A 21,797-nucleotide genomic window follows, 5' to 3' on the forward strand; every position below is an offset into this window, starting at 1 on the left:
AATCTGTTACATATTCTAACTACTAAAGAATGGGATTTAGAGAAGTGCTGGGCAGCAGCTTCGCTCAATTCCTATTAAGTCAATGGTGAAACTCCCCTGAATCCCCCTGGGAGCAGAAGGAGGCCCATGCCAGGCCCGTTTTCAACATATCCTTTACGCAGCTTATGCAACATCTTCTCCCTGCCCTTGTTCAAGGCTCAGGCTTCCCTCTACCGTTTTTTCCCACTTGCAAAACAAAATGATGCAAACACACAAAGTAATGTGTTGGCATCGGAACTTCTGAGAACAGATCTGTCTGTTTTCCCGGTGATAAAGCGGTTTGCTGGTGGAGGAAGCACTGCAATCAGATCAGCGGGGCTGACCCGCTGTCACAGTGTGGGTGGGATCCCAAGAGTTGGAGATAACAGTGTGTGTGCCACCCAGCATGTTTCCCCGCGTCTCTCTTTCCTGCTGTTCGTTTTTGGTAAGAAAATACATCTCTCCCTGTAAGAGACAACGGTAGAACACCCAGTCCCGCTCTGCTCCCCGCGTGCGGACTCCACTACCTTCGTGCGCACGGTCGGAACCGAGCGGCCCACCCTCCAGCAGCCCACCCCGGACAGTCGCGGGTCCGACGGGGCGTGGCGGCCCGGGGCGTGGTTGGAGGGCGGATGCAGCACGGCCCCTCCCCACCCCGCTATTGGCCCCAACGCGGCCCCGCCCCGCCCCGCCCCGCCTCCGGCCGCCCGGCAGTTGTTCCGCGCGGGCGGAGCGGGAGCGGCACCCGCGGCGGCGGCGGCGCGGTTGGAGGCATGGGCCGGAGCTGACAGCGCCCGCCCCGCACACGCCGAGCGTCTGCCGTGCGGGGAGGGGAAAAGTTGACCCGCGGCCGCTCGGGAAACTTTCTGTCCGCCGTCTGCGGAGCGGAGCCGTCCGGTGCTGGTCGGGTCGCGCAGCGGAGCGCGCTGAGACGGCGGGGGGGCCATGCCCGCCTCCAGCCTGCTGCCGCTCTTCGGTAGCGCGGCGGGGCCGGGCGCGCTGGGCGGTCCGGCGAGCGGCGGTGCGAGCGGCGGGGGCAGGAAGGCGGCGGGCCCCGGCGCGTTCCGGCTGACGGAGAAGTTCGTGCTGCTGCTGGTGTTCAGCGCCTTCATCACCCTCTGCTTCGGGGCCATCTTCTTCCTGCCCGACTCCTCCAAGCTGCTCAGCGGCGTCTTCTTCCACTCGACCGCCCTGCAGCCCCCCCCGCCGCCGCCGCCCGGTTTCCAGCCGCGCGCCCCGCCGCAGCCCGGTGCCGGCCCGGCGATGCCGGAGGAGGCGGGCGGGGCGGGCAGCCTGGAGCGGATCCGCGCGGACCACGAGCGGGCCCTGCGCGAGGCCAAGGAGACGCTGCAGAAGCTGCCCGAGGAGATCCGCAGGGACATCCGCCAGGACAAGGAGAAACTTCTGCAGGACGCCCGCGGCAGGAAGGAGGCGGCCGCCGCCGGGCTTCCCCAGCGCCCGTTCCAGCAGCCCGTGGGCGCCGTGGGACGAGAGCCCGCAGATCCCGCCGTGCGACAGCGGAGGGACAAGATCAAAGAGGTGGGTGACGGCGGACCCGCGCCGGGCAACAGGTCCTGCCCGGCCGCCTCCTTCTCCTCTTCCCCTTGTGTCACAGCGCCGAGACCCCGAGGAAGCGCGCACCCGGGCTGGGAGCGGGGAGACGGCGGGCAGGGCGGCTCGGAGCGTCTGTCCCGCACCGCAGGCGGAGTGCGGTCCGCTTGGTTATAGCGGTGCGGTGTCGCGTAGTGTGTGGTGGGCGCTGATTCCCTCTCCTCCCTCCCCGAAGCGCTTTGCCCGAGCTATGCGTAGGTAGGGCTGCCGCAAGCCAGGGGCTCGGTTGGGTCTTTCCCATAGAATAAGGGTTTTTCTCTGTAGTTCAACTTAATGGCATCACTGACGCTTTTGCTTATCAGTTTGACAGTTTCAGCTGCCTCCTGGGGTTACGGTTTATGAATTAATAAGTAGTGTGTGTTTCCCGTTCTGTGGTGATGAAGATGAGATAGGGAGCGAGGCTGTAATAACCGACTGTTTCTATGTTGGTGAAATACCCTCAGCCTGTATTTGGTTTTGTTTTATGATATGTTTTTACAAAGCAATTGGAAAAGTGTGCATTTACACTACACAGAACTCTCAGATCTCATACCGTGCTCTGAGCATCAATGAAACTGTTGTAGCAAACTGTGCGGGTCATAGGCAGAGGCAGATTTGGAGAAGGGAAACTCTCCTGAGTGCATAATACAGAGCACAACTCGAAGTGTGCGGAGCCTGTGTTCTCCTGCCTGCAGCCTCACAGCCTCGTTCAGGCACACAGAGCAATTAAAAGTACCAACAAACAGTTCCCTGTTATCTGGAATTGCCTTGTAAAAAAAAAGGGTAGAAATGGCATACTGAGGCTCCAGAAGCTATGCATGACATTTGTTGTACAGCAGAGTGCAACACGTAAGCAGGATGAAGGAGATAATACTGAGAGATACTGCTGATTTTGCAGGGTTAGCATTGTGCCAACTTCTTCAGTGATGTTTTAGTATATACGTATACAAACATGCTTGTGTGCATATGAGAGGTAAATGTATCTACATCTATACAAACCCCAGAACCCCATCCTTATTTCTTTCTTCCCTCCCATCCTGTTCCTCTTATTTTTCCTGACTTCCACCTGGGAAGCCCTGACAGCAGTGGAGCCCCCAGACCAGATGTTTGGCTGCTGTAAGCACAGGAAATGATGGCAGAGAGGCTGCTCGTAGTTCTCAGGTCTTTATTCTTTCCTTTCTTTCTCAGTGTAATTCCTTAATACTTTGTTGTTTGTGGAAGTTTTTTCCTCCCTGTTTAGTAGGCTAACTTCACATTTACTTAATTGCTCTGTCTTACTGTACCTTAACCAGTTTAACTTTATTTTTTTCTTTTAAGAGAATACTCTTTTTCCCTGACCTTAAAGCAACGTTTCCTATTCTATATTGTTTCATGTGCTGGCCTTTCTAATGCTCTTCCCCCTATTTTTCCAAGCTCTTGTCCACTTCTTTGTGTCAGGCTGGAATTCCAGTCTGCAGGCTTCTTAGGTATAGTTTTATATTGTAACTTTCAAGAATGTGAACTACACCCTAAGAGAAACAGTGGAAATCACCGGTTACAGTGTGGCCGTTGCGTGCTGGGATTGTAGACTGGGGAAGACATTGAAATAAATGTTTAACTCTAGCCAGTACCAGCAAAAATGGTTTCCAGCCACAAAACAATAAAATAATGTGAATTGTGTAATATTTCTTAATGAGGATTTAATATAGAAATGTTAACCTCTTTTATCTATGGCATACTTTTTTGAATTAAAAACAAACAAAAAACTGGGAAACATGAAAAAGATGGGAATATAAAGACTTTCTGAACTTTATTTAGTGTTGAAACCAACATATTATGGCAGATAGCTAGAAAAATTACTAAGTTTCTACAAGCTTATCAAGTAAGTCAAGCACTGGTAAAGGCAGTGAAGCGGATAACTCGTGTTGCTGCCATTGCACTTTGCCCTTGTGGTAAGGGGATGCGGCTTCCCAGCCCAGAGCACTGATGTCTGCTGTGGTGCTCTTCTGGTTTCTCTTCTGATTATGAGTTGCTAGCAGGCACTGAGGGAGGCTCTGGTAGCACTGCCTGTCCAGTGCTTCCTGTTGTAAAACTGTTGTCAGCTGCTTGTGTTGGATTCTGTACTGGCTGAGCTGAGGCTGCCTGGGCTGTGCACCTCCATCAGGCTGTGTGTTTGAGGGAGCTTTGCACAAGGAAGCACAGCTGCCCTCAGGCATGTCAGTAAGGTTGTGTTTTGTTAGCGATAACTGTCCTGGCAGTTTCCCTGTTGCTCCATTTCTTGGAGCAGGGCATGGGTATCAGGTACTCCTCCCATTGCTCTCTTCTGGTGTCCTGATAAGAGCTCTGGGTTCTGAATTAGGAGTCTGGTTTCTACTCCTGTTCTTCCACCTGCTGAATGGAGAGGCAGCCCCTGCTTTGAGTAGGTAGTCCCCTTTGGTGAGAAAACAAGCTGATATTTGTTCAGTCTGTGCTGTTGTCACCATTGGTTGTGGCTGGATGTCAGAAGTAACTGAGAGAAAAACATTGGGAAAGACTTTCAAGTACATAGACTGTTTGGGAAAGGTGATGTGAACAAAAGTGGTGCCAAGGAGAATGTAGAAATTGTGGGGATGGGCTATGAAAGCAGGAGAAGTCTGTTTCAATTAGGAAAACCTGACTTTGAATATTCTCCAAGTTTCATTACTCTCTCCCTTCTAGGAGAGAGAAAGGGAGGGGGAAAGCAATTGAATTACTTAGGTGTTAAGTAAATAACAAAAATGGAACTCTTTTTATTTCAGAGAAAAGGAATAGAAAGCAATGAATGAGCTAGCTCAGGTACAAGTAGCAGTACAACCACATTAGTGTAGTGCTTTGCTCTGACTAATCCTACAGAGCAGCAAGCTATTGGTGGGGCATGGCAGCAATGCAGTACTCTAGTCCTGCAGAGGATAGCTAGCTCAGAGCCTGTGTGTTATTGTATGGTACTGTTCAGACATACGCCTTCAGGACAGTGATGGGAAACTGGAGCATGATGTCTGTAGTGCCATGACCTTGCTCTCAGTCTCTTGCAGTGCTCCCAGTGCTTGCACAACTCGGAGCTATTGCAGTCACCTGGCAGAAGTCCTGGAGAGGAGAAGTGTATTCCCTGATCCTATGGTTCTTGTGCTGTTCTTTGGGACAGCACAGCAGTCACAAGGCATCAGAACAGACTAAACAACTGAAGATTATTACTTCATGCCGTCTTCCTGTAAAGAGCTAAATTGGAGTTGAGTTGGCTGTGTGAGTTCAGAGTTTCCAAATTCCTAATTATTATTATTATTATTATTATTATTATTATTATTATTATTATTATTTATTGTTATTATTTTGTGGTGGCTTTTAGATTTAGCAGTGTTGCAGGGAAGATCAGAAATATCTGGAGGCAGAAAAGCTTGTGAACGTGGACATAAAAGGCTAATCAGAGATTTAATATGCACTTGACATAGCAGCGCTTGGCTCTTATCAGGATTTTCTGGCTGTGAGGGGGAGTGATGGTGAAGTTGCAGGGGTGGCTTGTGTTCAGGGGCTCCCCCTGCGTGTTTGCAGCTCTCTGGCTGTTGCTGCTTGGGGAGAGTGATGTATGTTCTGGGAGACGTTTTCCTTTTATTGATTTTTCATTTATTTATTTATTTATTTAATGAGATGAGGTGAGTTTACTAATACTTCTTGCTGTCAGAAGAGGAGGAGAATCTCTTCTGATCACTTACTCTTGCCTGCTGTCTCCTTTGCATGACTCCTTGGAGCCTTCTGGAAGCTGCTTCAGCTCACTGAACTAACAGAGAAGTAGCAGAAGTGCTGCACATTGGGAGGCTGTTTTCTCTTGACTCTTTTTCTTGGAACAGAAAAAGGGAAAAGAAAGAAAGGAACATTAATTACAGAACCACTGGTTCCTGCAGAGTACAATTCTCTGTGCTTTCACTTTGAGGAAGTTGTGGAAACTTCCCTGAACCAAGAGGAAAGGGTTAAACTGCTGTATTCGAGTATGGAGAGATTTGGGTTTCAAACACATAGAGCCCCATTTCCTGGTGGCACAGATCCTTATGTATTCATGAGGATGCTGTGGAAGAAAGAGAATCTGTATGCAGTGAGTAATCAGGTAGAGATTCCTGGCAATATGTTGATGATGCAGTTTACTTCTGAACTTTTCTTCAGCTGCTCTGACCTTAATGCAGACATCTTGCAACTGTAATTTAGTTTCTCAAAGGAGTTTAAAATGTATCTTAGTTTTTTTATTTTTATTTTTTTACCCCAGAGTTTTATTTTTCTACCTGCAGACTTCAGTGTTTTTGTATCTGCTAGTCCTTTCTGAGACTTCTACTGTGCATTCCTTCTGAACAAATTCTAGTTCTTACATTTATTAATTGATAGTGGTTTTGTAAAAGACAAGAAGAAGGTGAGTTAAATGCCTGAATACAGGGAATGCCATATGATGTGTAGGTAGCTTTTACTTCTAAGGTAAGGGCATCCTCTGGTGCTCAGAGGCATTCTCTCAGTTTTTGTTGGGAATTCTGTGCTCTTGTGGGACGTGGATGTTACGACATCTAAAATGCAACAAAACAGTGAACTAAATAGCAGGCATAGAAGTAATAACACTAGAAGATGCAGAGGAACTACCAATGAATTACTAAGGACATGGGTCAGTGACTGTTCAGCAGTGTCTGCAGGCCCTGTACAGAGCCATCCTGATCTGCCAGGGGTGGCTTTTGTTTGTTTTAGGACTATTGGTTATGAAGAGGAGGAATGTTTTGGTGTGCATGCTTGACTGGAATAGGATCTTTAACCATTCTTAGTTTGTGTTTTCCATCCTTGCATCTTTTGGTGAGCTCACCTGGATAAATGTTTACTTTTCTTATGTTCCAACTTGGTCTGCATTCTCGGCAGGTATATTAACAAGACTTGTGAGTGTTCTGTGGATTGAATAGGTACCGAGTCCTTAGATTTGTGGGGAAAATGAAAAGACTTTAAATGTTCATGGAAAACATCTGGCTTTCAGAAAAAAAATAAAAAAATAAAAAATCCAGCATATGATTAATTCTTTAGCTGAAAACCATGTGCACATCTTATGCAAAGGCAAAACCTAAAATCCAGACACACAAGAGTCTTCATGAAAGCTAAATAAGGTGATGAAAAGGGGCGAGGTAAAGCTTAAAATGGAATGTCTCCTGTATTTTGGCAAAAGTTATATTCCCATGGTGATAATTTTCTATTTAACATCAGTGTAGCAGCCTATGGCAGTGATTTAGTATAGAGAAATGGAGTAAATCATAATGTTGGTGAGTACAACTGCTTAAGGCTGTAATTCTGTGCTGTGGGCAAACCAAAGCAGAAAAATTCCACCTGTTTATTAGAATCTACTATTAAGGCTGAAAAATGTCTATTTCATTCAAGCAGAAAAATGTTAAGAGTGGTAGACAGTCAGGCTTTGATAGCTTCTTTGAATGTTAATGAAAGCGCAGATCTATGAAAAGAAGATCACGAAGAGACAGGAGACAGCGCTTCTTGTAATTAACTTCATTATGCAGGCACTTGTATGACTGCTGGACAGATACCATTTCTTACAGCTATCTGAAATACAGTGTTGTAAAAACACTTCAGTGTCTTCACTTTTTCTGTTTTTTCTTTTATTTTCCCTCCTGGTTTTGAGGAGCCAGCATAGTGAATTCCTGTGGTTTTCATCTCAAATAAAATGCCTTAACATGTAGTTCCTTTATCTGCCCATTAAATAGTAAATGTGTCTTACAAACTTGCTTGGCTGAATCTAATACTTTGGGAAAGTATTCATTGTTTGATTCACTGTTTGCTGCTGTGTAATGGTACAGACCTTCTCTGGCAGTAAACTGCAGCCAGAGATAGTACAGTGATGCTAAAACATTCTGCTTTCTAGTAAGTAACTCAGTTGTACAGAGGTATCTCTGCATAAGTTATGTTCTAGACACACTGTTTTAAAGGGTTCCGTAGATTATTTTAAAGTTATTCTTAGAAATGACCTTGTAAAACAAAGAAAATAATTGTTTAGGTGAGCCTGGGTGATAAATAATATGGGAAGTGTACCAGGTAGTCTGTATACTGCTTCCTTTTTTTTGTCTGAAAACCTCCTTTATCCTAGAAATGTAGCATATGATAAAAGAATGTGTGCACGCTAAGAAGAATCTGTCTTCCTATTTTCCATCACTTCCTATAACCAAGCTTGCAAGTCTGCCATGAAGATATAATTGGCGAGTAATAAAGCGCATGCTTCCTTGCCTGATACAGATTAAGTGAGACCTTTCACAGAACTGTGGTTAATCCCTTCTTGCAACAGCTACTGGGCAGCTTGGCTGCCAAGCAGGGGAGCTTGTGTGGCAGGACCCAGAGGGGTCTGGGCCTGGTGCAGATGGTGCGGTAGGGGGGATGGGTGGTGCACAGGGCCAGGCCCCAGCTCAGTTCTTTGCCTCTGAACCAAGGGCTGTGCTTTGTTCTTGGCTTTGCTGCATGCTGGGCTGCCTTTCCTCTTGTTTATGCTGTGGGTTTGCACCTGGATTATGGAGTCAGGCCCAGGACTGCAGGTGTGGGTAGCTGTAGTTTGGGTTCTGGCTGTGGGCAATGCGAACAACACCTGAAATCAAATGCTCTGATCTGACTTCGTTCTGAAGGGAAGTAAAAGCCTAGGTTTGCCTTTTTTGCATCTTGTTATCACCACTTTGAAATCTATGGTAACCTAGAAATGCTCACATGAAATAATGCAGCAGTTGGCTACAACTCTACACAGTAAACTGGTTGGATTTTATAGCTGGTGTTTATGAAGATAAAGGTATTGCTCATTCTGATGCCTCTAATTTTAAAAGCTTTTGTAGCAGATTGGATGAGCGTGTAACCTGCTGTTACATTCACGCAACTGTTAGACTTTCACAGCCCTTGTGGGAACACTGAGATATGTAGTCTCTTAAGAAAAGGTAACTACAAGTGTAAAATCTACTTTCATTTGTCCTCCCACACTCTCTTGGAAAATATATGTACCTTGGCTTTGAAATTGCTTAGAAATAAAGCAAGTGAATGAAAATCTGACTTATAAGATACTTGGATCCTTTTTTAAATGCAGGTATCTAATAAGGTAGGAAAAAACATGTAGATAGGGAGAGAAGATAGGCAATATTGAGCAAAGGACCAAAATGATGCTGTGCCAGAAAGAGCTGGTGGCTGTGCTGCTGCATCCAGCTGTTACAAGACCTCCTGTGTGTTCTTCAAAAATTCTTTCAGAAGAATCAACCTTTTTTTTCTGTGATGCTGGGCAGAAAACAGGAATGGAAATTTCAATGTAAAGGCACACAGCATTGCAGTTCTCTTGTGAAGGTATATATTGGTGGCACTTGCGTTACAAGCAACGCTGTGTATGTCATCTGTATTCCATAAGAATAAAATAGAAAATAAAGTACATCTGATACTTTCTAACAGAATTGTACATCACCCGACTTGTGTAGAGGTGAGCTTATTGCTTGGCAATGTAAAACTTTTTTTTAATTCAAAGTCTGTGCTTTTAAAACATAGCAATAAAATTGTGTTCGATCAGTGTGGATTGCTTCTTTAATTAGTATTCAGACCACTGCAGGCTTTTTTTATTTATTTATTTTTTTTAGTATCTGCATGTTTTTCTTTTACTTGCTTCACTGCATAATAAACATCTATGTGCCTTTTGAAATTTCTTTTGTTCAGGGACTGCTTTCTTCCAAGGAAATAGGAAATAGCTTGTGTAAAAGAATACCAAGCTTAAAAAAAAGAAAACATTTTGCTTTCAAAATGTTGCTCTCAGGGAGATAGTAATTTTAGTATTCCCTGATATGCACACAGAGATGCAGACTCAGTCTTTAACTCCACTGTCAGTTTTCTCACTGCCTTTGAGCACTGACATCTGTTGGTGCACTGAATGGTGATACTGATAAAGCTGTGCCCGCTTTGCTGTCTGTAGGGAAATGTGCTGCTTGTTACTGTGGTTATAGTTCTCCACCCATCTGTGATTCTGAGAACTGCACTTCAAATTGTGTGTCAGACCTAGACAGTAATACTAAACGCTTTAAGCTGAAGCTTGAAGAAGAGGAATAGATGTTAATTACATTGTGGTGGATTGACACCCCCTCGCCCCATCCTGCAACAGAAAACATGATTACTGTTTATAGAGTAGAAGATTTGTAGCAGTTACACGTTTGAAAAATTGTAATACTTCAAGGCTGTGTATTGCTTTTTCCGTTCTGGTGAGACTGTCTGAAGAGCCACCATGGGGGGGAAAAAAAACCCAAACCTGCTACATAATGACACACTGTAAGTTGTCTGATACTTTTATGTCTCACTCTGTAAAGCTCTGGGGTAAGCATGGTACTGAACCTGAACTGACTCTAGAAATGTGTGTGATATTGTCAAGGGCTGAAGTGATATCTCAGATCAGGAAGGGCACTTCAAAATATGACCTTTCTAAAGAAAAGCCCTTAAGCTTCTCCATGCAGTATTTTTTTAAAAATTCATTGTATTTGGACAGAGAAAGGCATTTATTTGCGTCTCTTTCCATGTGTGTGTCTTACAGTACAGCTAAATATTTCACACAATTAGTAAATGATAAATTCTCATTTGTAACTGAGGATGTTTGTTGTTGGCTTAAATAAGCACATGTAATAAATACAGGTTTATTTTTATTTGCAAATTGTCAGCTATGTTGAAAAAAAAAAATATTACACACATGCTTCAAGCAGAATCCAAATCAATAACCAGTTTTTCATAAGTCACCTTATGAATCTAAACCTCTGCAGATAGTAGACGGTCTGTGAGAAAGTTTTCAGCCTTCACGGGGTGTGTGGTCTAATGCAGCCTGATGATGTGAAGAAGGCATTATGAAGGCACTGTTGGTCTGCATTTATATATGCTGTGGTTTTTGTTCTTTCTCCCAGCCTTCTTCTTACTGCATAATATTGTCACTGAGGGATTCAGACTTTCTGCTAGACCTCTTGTGGCCTCTGGTCACTGTCTTGAAGAACTGACTTCAAAAGTGAATCAGGTTGCTCAGAATTGAAGTCAGGTTTGGAAAACGTCTGAGGAGGGAGATTCTTAAGCCACTCTGGACAAACATATTCCCAGGTCTGCAGACTCTTTTTATTTTGGTATCAAGTTAGAATATAATTTTCTTCTTAACTGCTCCATCCCTAACTTCATCTTCACTTACATACCTGTCTCTCCCTGATAAACTCTTTGCAAATACGAATATAGTAAAGATCAGAGGCAAAACAAACAAACAAAAAAAACATCATTATTGCTTAAGCCTTTTCATGTCCTTTGTTGCTAGTTTTTACAGCCTGTTGAGCAGCCAGTCCATTTTGTTCGGTCCTTTTGTTGATGTTTCTGTAGAGGCACTTTCTGTCCTGTAGCCGTTTCCAGCTGAGCTTTGGCAACCTTCAGCACTTCTGTAGGGCAGCCCCTGCCTGATCCTCCTCCTTGGGCTTCCCTAGGGGTTTGGGTTCACCTAGGTGCTCCACATCCAGCCTGGATTATTTCATTGGCCTCAGTGACCTCCTGCCAAGAAACATTCTTGTGGTTGGTGATCACTGACATCTCCTGGGTACCGCTGCCCTACATGGATCTCTCCCATGAGATCCTGCAGATCAGGTCCCTGGACAAATCACAGATGTTAGAATCATGGAATCGCAAGGTTGGAAGGGACCTACAAGATCATCTAGTCCAACTGTCCTCCCATTACCGTAGCTACAGCAAACTACTAAACCATATCTTGGAGCTCCTCATCCGGATGCCTCTTGAATGCTGCCAGGGACGGGGACTCCACCACCTCCCTCAGCAGCCATTCCAGTGCCTGACCACTCTCTGAGAGAAAAAGTTTTTCCTTATGTCTAATCTAAACCTCTTCTGGTACAACTTGCGTCCATTTCTTTGGGTCCTTTATGTTGCCTGGGAGAAGAGACCAAGCCCCTCCTCATCATAACCTCCCTTCAGGAAGTTATAGAGTTACTGAACTTGTTCCACAGAAGCCCAGGGCCTTTTTAATTTGCCTTTCTCAGCTTTTTCATGATTTTAAACTCTTCTTTCTAGCATTTAAGTAGATGTATGGTTTAGGCATTTATCTTACATGCATAGCTTGTTTTGAAGTGAGCTATTATTGTAGGAGGTGGGGCAGCAAGGGAAATGACACGTGGCCTTTTCTAACTCCTTTGCATCTGTTCTTCTTTTCCATTCTCATTAGGGAAGCTTAGTAGGCACTGTGTGTTAACTGAGTTTGTATCTTGAAATTTTTAAAACTGAGAAAATGTTTACCGGCCACACAAATGTGGTTAATACAGGGAATTCCAGCTTCAGTTTTGAAACACAAGCTACTGATGGAAAGTGAAACTATTAGTTGAAACTTTTGCCTCTGCTGGGTATGAATGGGTAACTAGTATTCTGATGTACTGTGAGAAATGCTGTTAAAGATCTGCATGGCATTCTGAAGCATATTTCCTCTGCATGCCTCTGATGAAAATGTAAGATGTTTATACACTGCGGAGATGAAACTTAGGATGTGAAAGCTAATATAGCACAAGTACAAAGCTGTCAGGTTTGAAGTTTATATTGTGACTGAAATCTATACCATTGAATTAAATTTAAAGTGGAGTTCTGATTGGTTTCTTTGTAAATGCTTAAGTAACTTCTATTTGCTAATTTTAAAAACTTGTTTTTTAATTATTTTTTCATCTATTTCATGTGACTTACTGTATGGTTTACAGTAGACCTTGTAAATATTTTTACAATAGTGTTAGATTATTGCAGTACACTACCAATTCATGGGAATCCAACTTTTTGGTATTAGATTTTTTATCATTTTTGATATCACAAAGAAGTCTGGCTCTCCAGAAGGTTGGTTTTGAAAATTAAGTCCTTCTTCATGTTTCCTTGTTCTCAGTGTCCATATTCACTGGTCATTTCTGAAAGCATAAGTTTCCAGCATCATAGTACACGAGCATCCCTTCAGTTTGACATGACTATTATGACTTAGTGATGTGGGAGGTAAAGCTTTTTCCAGCAATAGCAGTGAATATTTAACCTTCCTTTTGCTTTAGTTCAGTTATCCCTTGTTATGGGATCAGTCCAATATGGTTTATGTAAGGTGTTCACCAATAACTTTTGCAAGCAAAAGTAGGAAAAAGTGGCCGTAAAACCAGTATCACTACTTAAGATGGAAACTAATGAAGTTTGAGGAGAGCACCTCTGAGTTTTGGAAAACAGTAGAACTTTTTTAGCTTCAATCAGATTTCTTATTTCTCATCTTAATTTTTGTGAAGTGCCTGTGGATGATGGTTTCATTTCATCAAGAAAATTATTTTGAATCTATTTAGCAATCCAAAGCTTGACCAGTAGTTGTGTCTTCACTTCTGCATTTCTTTATGCGTTCTTTGAAGAAAAAGTTCAGCATGTGATTTTCCTAAGGAAAGCAGGTCCTGGAGTGTAAGCTAACCAAGTCATACTACTTGGGTCTCTTGAATGTGAAAAGAAATTTTAGGTGGGCAGTCTTCTGATCTGGCCACTGGAGAGAGGGAAAAAAAAAAAAAAAAGCAACCAAAAGCATTTTCTTAGCTACAGACTTTACTGTGAGAAGTTAGAAAGATGCTCATATTGCTCAGTTGTTTTAAACACACAATAGTACACTGTATTATGTTTTATGTGTTCATTTCAGAGTAACTTTATAATAGCTACCTGGTGTGCTAATTACCTATGACTACATTCTGTGAAGAGGACATGGTGTGGATGTTTTATTCTCTTTTGTTTGTACACAGTATTTTTTGTGATGCCTGTTTTATTCTTTGTTTACAGTGGGGAACCTTTTCTACTTTAGATACATGCCGCTTGAAAAATGCAGTTTTTTGTTTGTTTTCTGAGGAAGGAACAAAGCCAGCAGCTGATGCCAAAGACAGATCTCAAAAAAAGCTTTAGTAGTCCTTTTGTCTGTTTGAACACGTCAGAGCAAATAAATGAGGATGGGATCTGATACCTTAAAGTCAAATATATCTAATGTCTGTTTTACAGGCCACACCTCATCTCCACACAGGGGGAAAAAGAAAATAAAAAAATCTTCATGCAAAAAAATCTTCTTTACTGCACTTTCACCAGCAACGATTCCCTTGTATTTAGAACTTGATGTTGCTGTTAGTCCTGTGCTACATGGGGACCTTCAGCTGTAAAATGAGCTGTGAATGTGCCTTATCAGAAGATAGTTTATTCATAATTTCCCTTTGATATTCTAGCTGTACTTTAATATCCAGTTTCAAATATGCTGTTTACAGAAAACATCCTGGGAGGCATTGGAAGTACTATAATCAAAACAACTGGAAATTTGTTCTCTTTTCTACCACTCCTCCTAAATCCTCAAAAACAAAACGAAACAACAACAACAAAAATTCCTCCACCCCCAGTGACCAGTATCCAAATTTCAACTTCCTTAAAATAGTCATGACCTCATCTAACCTATCTAAGTTCTCCAAAGTTGAAGGAGGGAGACTTGGTGGGCTATGTGATGGGGTAAGTGACAGCTGAAGTATGTGGTCATGTGCTGTATGTATATTCTTTTATTTGCTTTATAACTTGGATAAAAGCCAGGCTAACTGAACTGTAGTGCACTTTGCATTATGTGTAAAAATGGTACCCAGTTTGAACAAATTGACTGCAATAGTTTTCTCCCTGGAAGGATGCTGGTGGACATACATGGGATCACCAGCTGATCCTTCCAACTGGGGCAGGGAATTAAGTTCTCCCAGTGTATTTAATTTAAGGATACCTGTGGCTGATGGCTGGCCTTTCACCTGTTTACTTATGACATTCCAGTGTTTCTTCTCTACTTAGAATGGAAGGGGATGGAAATTTGGACATTACAATGGATGAGTGCTTCTTTTCTTTATGACCGTATCTGTCAGCTTCAAATAAGGCCAATGATACTCTCTGGGGGCTGCCATTTCCTTCTAGAAGGAAAAAAGCCGTAAGCAGCTTTGGTTAAAATCAATGAGAAAACCACCAGACTGCAAATATTAAACAAGTTTTTCAGAGTATGTGTTTTGGATTACTGTAATTTTTGAACTTGGGTTTAGTTAGTGCTGTCAGGAAACTTCAAACGCAGATGTGATTCTGATGTGCTGCTCCTTACAGACCATTCTTTTTTCCACTCTGCTTGACAGCCCCTTACTTTTAGTTTGCAATCAGATTACAGCACTCGCTTGCACCAGCAGGCATTATTGACTTTTAGAAGTAAGTGTATGTTTGACGTTGACTTTGAAACTTCCTTAAAAATGTAAAATACTTGCTCAGTGTTATACTTCGAGAGTTTCTTGCTGTGATTTCTAGTTCTTGCCTATTATCAAGTAGCAGCAGCATCATATTATAGGGTAGTCATAGGAATTGAATTCATTGCTGTGTTTCTGGCTTTCAGTCGTCAGACACAGGCACTGATACAAGATGAGCCTACTTGCTTTAGTCAAATCTGCTGTGCTAGGACACGTAAAAGGACTGGACTAAAAGCTGATTTCTCTTCAAAGAAATGACAACCTTAAAAGGATATAAGCTATTATTATTGGGTACAAGCAGAATACGAGGAAATGAGTCTGTTCTGCTCAGTGAGATAGGACAATGCTGGAGCTGGTGTATTTGTTTTTGTGACTGATAGTTGAGATGGTAAGATTTCTCTGTAAATATCCACATCAGCAATTTATTATCTTCCTTATCTGCTATAGGTAAATTTTTAACTTTCAGTTAACCATGTCAGCTGAAGGTTGTAAATAGGCTTAACCTGATATGGTTATAACCACCTACAAGTCTGTTTTGTCACTAGCTGTTACTGTTAAGACTTGATACTGTGGCTGCAAAATCATTGTTAGCACACTGTGTTGGACACATTGTTGAGGTTTTGGTTTTGGAGCTCTGTAGTTGTTCAACAAAATGTATCATCCCCTCAGCAAGAGACTAAGTGTTACTTTAGACATCTCAGAGAACTGTTACTTATTTCTTTATTTATATTTTAAGTGCTGCTTGAAAACAATAGCTTTCTACTTAAATGTTCTGTCAAGTCTGAATCTTCTGGCCACACAACATCCTGTGTTTTGACTACTATTTTAGAAGGTAATACGCTCAATAGAATGAGTTCCACTTCCTTAGTACAGAGAACCACCCTAATTGTTCAGAGAAGTCAAATTTGACACGCATTTTTTTGCACTAGTCCTCAGCTCATATTTCAAATACGTACTTGTCTGCTATACAGATCAGATAAGTGTATGAACAAGGTAGAAGCAAAGGTCAGTGAACTTTTAAATTGTCTCCTACACTCTGTCCGTAGTGGGCAGTAGGATGCTTAGGTTCTAAACAAATACCAGACCTATTTAATTTAATAATACATATATATATGTACATATATACAGATTCTCTGAAATGGTATACATATACGTGTGTCGTGCTCCAATTTAAGAGCAATGAGATACTTTAAGGTATTCTGAAATAGCTCACAGGAACATGCCCCAAATTGAGGATGAATTGTTAAAATGAACTTGGATGTGCTGAAACACAGGTCTCCAGGTTGCCTCCGTATGACTGCACAGTTAAATGAAAAACAGTCCAGAAATCTAAACTGCAAGGATGCAGAGGCTAATGGGGCCTCATTTCTGTGCTTAACAGAAAATAAGTTGGAAACTAGGATGTATTGTGTTAAACTGTAAAGAAGTGATGTTGGGATCTTCCAAAATGTCCTGTTTTAAAAACTAATAATAACAGTTACTATTTAAGTCATGGTGTGCAGGTGAGCTATGTGTGGGCAGTCATCTGTGCATGTGGAAAATATAAGTCAAGGTTTTACAGAAGTGAGCAGATGATAGATTTGTGAGTGTGCTAGGATTTTTTGTGTGTTATGTTTTTTTGTTGTTTTTTTTTTTTGCATGGCCATTATGGGATGGAAGTCTAAGTTTATGAAACTAGAAACCAATGTACTTTTTCTGTGTTAGTTTTCTATACATCACCAGGGAGTGTTTCAAATAAATGAAATGCTTTAAATTCTTATAGTAGAGTGAAACATTTCACTCTTTTATCTGAAAATTTATTATTAAAACAACTACTTCTTCTGTTTTCATTTTTGAAGGGAGAAATTATGAAAGAGTAAGTTCTGGAAATGAAACATTGCAGTTTTGAGAACACTGTTAGAAGCTGTTTGAATAGTTTGTATGTTCAACTCCTCTCTGCTCAAAAAGAAAGATTCTCCTAGAGAAATGTAACATGAGAAGGATTGAAATCTCTGTTGTCCTAAGCTGTCATCTCAGAGGCATGCTAGTTTAATGTGCTCAGTGTTATATTTGAATCTTTAAAAGTTAAAAGCTTTGGCTTTCTGTAATTTGATTCTGAGATCAGTAAGTGCATGGGGATGGTGAGATCATAGGCAGCCAACCTGCGCGTCTGTAGGAGTAAAGGCATGCTGGTCATGCATGAGGTGTAGGACTGGATGCTATGATAACATAGATATTTTATGTAAGTTTTTAAGCAATGGATCTTACAGAGCATTTTGGAGAGCATGACTTCTTCCCCATTTTAAAATGCAGGAACTAAGGTAGATTGGAGCATTCTTGCTCCTTCTGATAAAAAAATAGTAGATAATTAGAAGTAAGCTAATTTACACATCTCTGATAGTCTATTCTCCAGTACAGAAATCATTGCCAAAATACCTAATAAATGTTTATATATAAATGTTTCAAAATTATTGGACTAAATAGATTTAGAATTATCCATGACAGTAACGTAATTGGGAGAAAAAAATAATAATATTAAAAAGTTTTTAGTGCATTTTATTTAAGGCTATTCTGATAAATATTCCTACCTGTCCAATACAGGATGCATCAAATGAAACTGATAGGTGACAAAACCAGAATAAGCCTGTTGTTAACATGCTGTGTTGTCAAGCTATAGAGCCCTTTCTCTGGGATGCTGTCAACATCAAGAATTTACAGTTCAGAGAACAGTTGGGTAATTCCACGAACAAAGACTCTCTTGGGGATTGTTAATCATACAGACATCCCATCTGGCCCAGAGTGTCCCAAACTCTCAATGTCTGAAGACTGATAGTACTGATAAGAAGTATTTTGGTTCGCTTGTCCTGTTCTTAAACTTTTGTTAGGGACAGGAAGTTGTGGTAAATAAGCCATTCAGAGCCATCTAGTGGTTTGGGGAGGAGTGTGGGTGGGGACAGGGACCTTTGTTGCTTGATTTCTACTCAGAGAAATCTCTTGTGATTTCTTTCTCAAAAATAGAAGTCACTGTAGGTAGACTCTGGAACTATTGCCTAATGGCACAAAGAGCATTCTTAACTGTCCTAATTAAATTACATTAGTGTTGCTCAAAAGTAAGTGAGCTAAAAGTTTGGGGGAAAGTCTGTTCTGTCCTGCACGTTGCTTGGACATCAGGAGGTTCCCTCGCTAGCAGACGGAAGATCAGCTAGCGAGAGGTTCCCTCTCACTTTACGAGTTGGATAGAGGTACAATGAGACCAACAGCAGATTTCATTTCCCCTTCAGAGGTTGCAGGGGTGTTTGGAGGGGCTGCTTACCCCCAAGCAGCTCCAAAAACATGGATTGTTTCTTCTTGCATTTCTTTATCTCATTTTTCCCTTTCCATGTTCTTTCCATCAACTATCCTCACTGCTTCCCAAGTAAACAGCTTAGTCCTGTTTCCCTTTCCATACTGACCTCAGTTTTGTTGACTTTATAATTCATTTGATGATACAGTTGTCCTGGTAAATTCTGTTAAGCTGCTGCTCCCTGTTATCTATAGAGCTTGCCCTTTTCTATGCTGTTATCTCATAAGTGGTGCATAGGACAGAGCAAGCCATCTGTGTATGTACTGCTGTTCCTCCTCTGTTATCTGCAGCATCTTGCGCTTGTTCCTGTTATCTTGTCAGAAGAACCATGAGATTGGGTGGGACCTCTGCTCACTACCCTGACATACAGGAAGTTTTTTTAGTTTATAACTTTGTTATATTCCGGAATAATATAGTTTACATATACCTCAATGTTTACAATAGGAACACTCTAGCAATATTAATAATGAGTCTTTATATCTGAAAGATTGCACTGGAGGTGAGGAGACCCAGTGTCTGGAAAGAGACAGACTTGCAAGAATCAGACCCAGAGCTATACAGAGAACACCTGTGGAGGAAAGAAGGGTAGAGATCTAGGGAAGAAATGTGAGACCAGAAGAATATTTACTTGTTTTCTAAAAATGATTCACCCAAAACTGTATCTCCAGAATTTACAAAATTTGCTCACAGGCAGCCTGTAAACCAGAAATGAAAATTGACAGGGCCTGTCAAGCAGAGTGCTAGGGAAGCTCAGCTCTATGCCTGCTCTGTTCCTCACCCATCTGCCTGCCTAGAAGGGACTTGTCAAATCCAGTGAAAGAAGCAAGTGAAATTGATGTGTTTGGGGTGTTTTATTGTTAGTGGTTGTTTTGTTTTACAGAGGGGTAAAGGGCAGCTGCTTTTTAAACATGGACAGTTGGATTTTTGACAGAGAACTTCTCAACCGGCTGTAGTCTACTAGACATAACTCAGTGACTCAACATAGGTCAAGTTCCTTTTTGGGAAATTACCATGATAGTTTAGGTATTTTGTTTCTGCTTTTGCTAAAATACTAAATACTTTGATTTTCCTTTGAGTAACTTGAAATAAAATGTGGAATCAAGAGAAGTGATCTGAGAGACTTCATACCTTCCTGGAAAAGAAAAAAAAAAAAAAAAAAGAAAGGGAAGGGAAGGGAAAGGAAAGGAAAGGAGAAGACAAACTCTGCTCATATTTCTCTTTTCTCTTGAGGTTTTGTTAATGGATGGCTTCCTGTTTCCCCTGTTTCCTACTTAGGAGAGGCAGAACTCTCACATAGGTGTCTGAGTGGTTGAATTATGGAGGAGTAGCCTCTGTCTTCTGTATCTGTGGTACTTCATGTATTTTTGTAATGTACCACACATACTAAGAAACAAGTAAGTTTAGATGGCAATGCAAAGCCAGAACTTGTGCCTGTTAGGGAATAAGTCTCTGCTTGGTGGGCTGGAAGCTGTATAACCCTGCTAAAGCTACAGCGTGTGGAAGTTGTCACAGTATTAGCTGTGCTATGGATAGCCATCAAATGGCAGTGTTACAAGTAGGGCAGATGGGAATTATGCTCCATTTGTGCTGTGAATGCTATAATCCATTTGGAGTAATTTTTGTTAAGAACCGAGCAACTGTAATATGAAATCTCATTTTCCTCTCTCTTTTAGCAGTGATTCCAGAATGTTTGCTTTTTCAGTAACAAACTAAATATTTGTGTGTTTCAGCTTCTCTTCCCTTGCACAAAAGTAGTCAGGAGGAGCCTCTGCTGTCTGAATGCTTTTACTTTGTTCTTATTCTCTATTTGTCCTTTTACAAATAAGTACATCTAATTCTTCAGACTTTCCATTGAGGAAAATATCACTGTGTCTCTTATTTGAATTCTGTTTCCTCTGTATTCTTTGCTGCCAGGTGGTGATTAGAACAGAATACTGGTAGTCTTAGTTGGTGTTAATTGCACATCGGTTTTATGTTCTTCCATTCATTTCCTTGTTCAGCTGCACCAGATTTCTTCTGCCTGTCATGAAAGCATGAACACAGACATTCTCCATAAGCCTATGACAACTCTTATCAAATCTGAAGAAATATTATCTTGTGGGGGTACCATTGGAAATGTAAGGAAAACATTGTGTGAGGCATTAATATGCTATTTGTAGCATTGAAAGAGATGCTGTCTTGAGGTTAAATTACTTCTAGTACCTAAATGTAGATATATATATATTTTTAAGGTCATTTTTAAACCATAGCTCTCTATAAAAGGCATCATTGCCTATATGTACCTTTTTGTGTGTGTTACTTCCAAGGTGTTTAACTCCAGCTTAAACTGTGGGAATTATTTGTAGGTCGCTCTGAAAGTAATGTCTGCTATTTATTTCCATGAAAACTACAACAGCTACAAGACCATAATAACACTTTTTGATAGAGCAAATTCTCAGCTACAAAACATTGTTTTTCAACATAGTCACCACCATTAGGTATGCATTTTTGCCAGTGATGAGCAAGAACCTGCATGCCATGCTCATAAAAATGTGCGCCAGTTGAGATGTCCCACTGTTACCACTGCTGAAATGTGCCACCCGCTGCCTGACTGTGCTCACACCCACTGTTTAGTCTCCATAAATGTTCAGCAAGCATTGATGAATGAGTGCTGTTTTTTTCCAGATGGAGGAAATCAGTGACACACTTTTGCTTCATACACACTTCCATTCTGTCAGGCTGGCCCTTTACTGCCATCTGTCACACAACAACGAAATGAAGTGAAATACTGTTGGAAAGGTTCAGCTTTTACTGCCATGCCACCACCATCCGCCTCTGATACTGTGGGCAATGTAATGAAATAGGAGGCATTACTTTCAGAGCAGCCCTCATAGATACCAGTTGGGCACGTGACCAAGCATCTTATTACTTTTTTTGCAGATGACTGTGTGAACTGGAATGCCAAGCTAACTTACAAGTCTAGTGAGGGTTATGTGGGCACGGATAACGTGGTAGAGGAATTAAGCAAAAAGGTTAAGATCTGAGCATTGTGTATTTTGAGAACTTCATTGGCACTGGTTGTGTCAGGATCTACAGGCCAGATAATGACATAGATGTTGTAAGAAGAAGATAACAGTTATGTTTGAAATATCAATTTCAAATGCTAAGGTAAAACTGCTAAAGATGAAGAACTGATACTCATTTTTTGTTATGGTGGCTCTTTCACTGTTGATACAGAGAGCAACTACTAATTTACAGAAATGAATTTTCACCTCAGAAAAATTATTACCATGCAGACCGAGTTTCCTAGAAATACTAGAGGGCTGAAAATATAAATATATCTTAAAATAATTTACTCTTGACTTCATATGCATCTCAGGGTGAGTTGTTTGATCAGTCCTAAATAAAGAAGTAGATACAAACATGAAATGGGCAGCAATCGTAATTTCATACATGACACTGTATTTTCATCACATTTTGCAGAGGTCTGAATATTGCAATTATTCTTGAATCTCACTATACTAAGACAGTAAGTAGATAGTAGCAGTAAGTAGCTCTTAACTTGCTGTCTGAAATGAGCTGACAGTGTTTTGCATAGCTGAAGCAGTTTATGC

The 21,797-nt window shown here is 41.5% G+C and overlaps 1 protein-coding gene across 1 annotated transcript in view; it reads left to right on the forward strand.

The window, feature by feature from the left end:
- Positions 1–748: 748 nt before the first annotated feature.
- Positions 749–21,797, forward strand: part of MAN1A1 (mannosidase alpha class 1A member 1) — a 129,776-nt gene continuing 108,727 nt past the window's right edge. The window contains exon 1 of the mRNA XM_015858710.2: positions 749–1,557. Within this exon, the coding sequence (XP_015714196.1) occupies positions 964–1,557 (594 nt within the window). The 5' untranslated portion in view covers positions 749–963. The remainder of the gene's footprint in view (positions 1,558–21,797) is intronic.

Source organism: Coturnix japonica, chromosome 3 (assembly GCF_001577835.2).
Source record: "Coturnix japonica isolate 7356 chromosome 3, Coturnix japonica 2.1, whole genome shotgun sequence".
In the NCBI taxonomy this organism is placed as follows: Eukaryota; Metazoa; Chordata; class Aves; order Galliformes; family Phasianidae; genus Coturnix; species Coturnix japonica.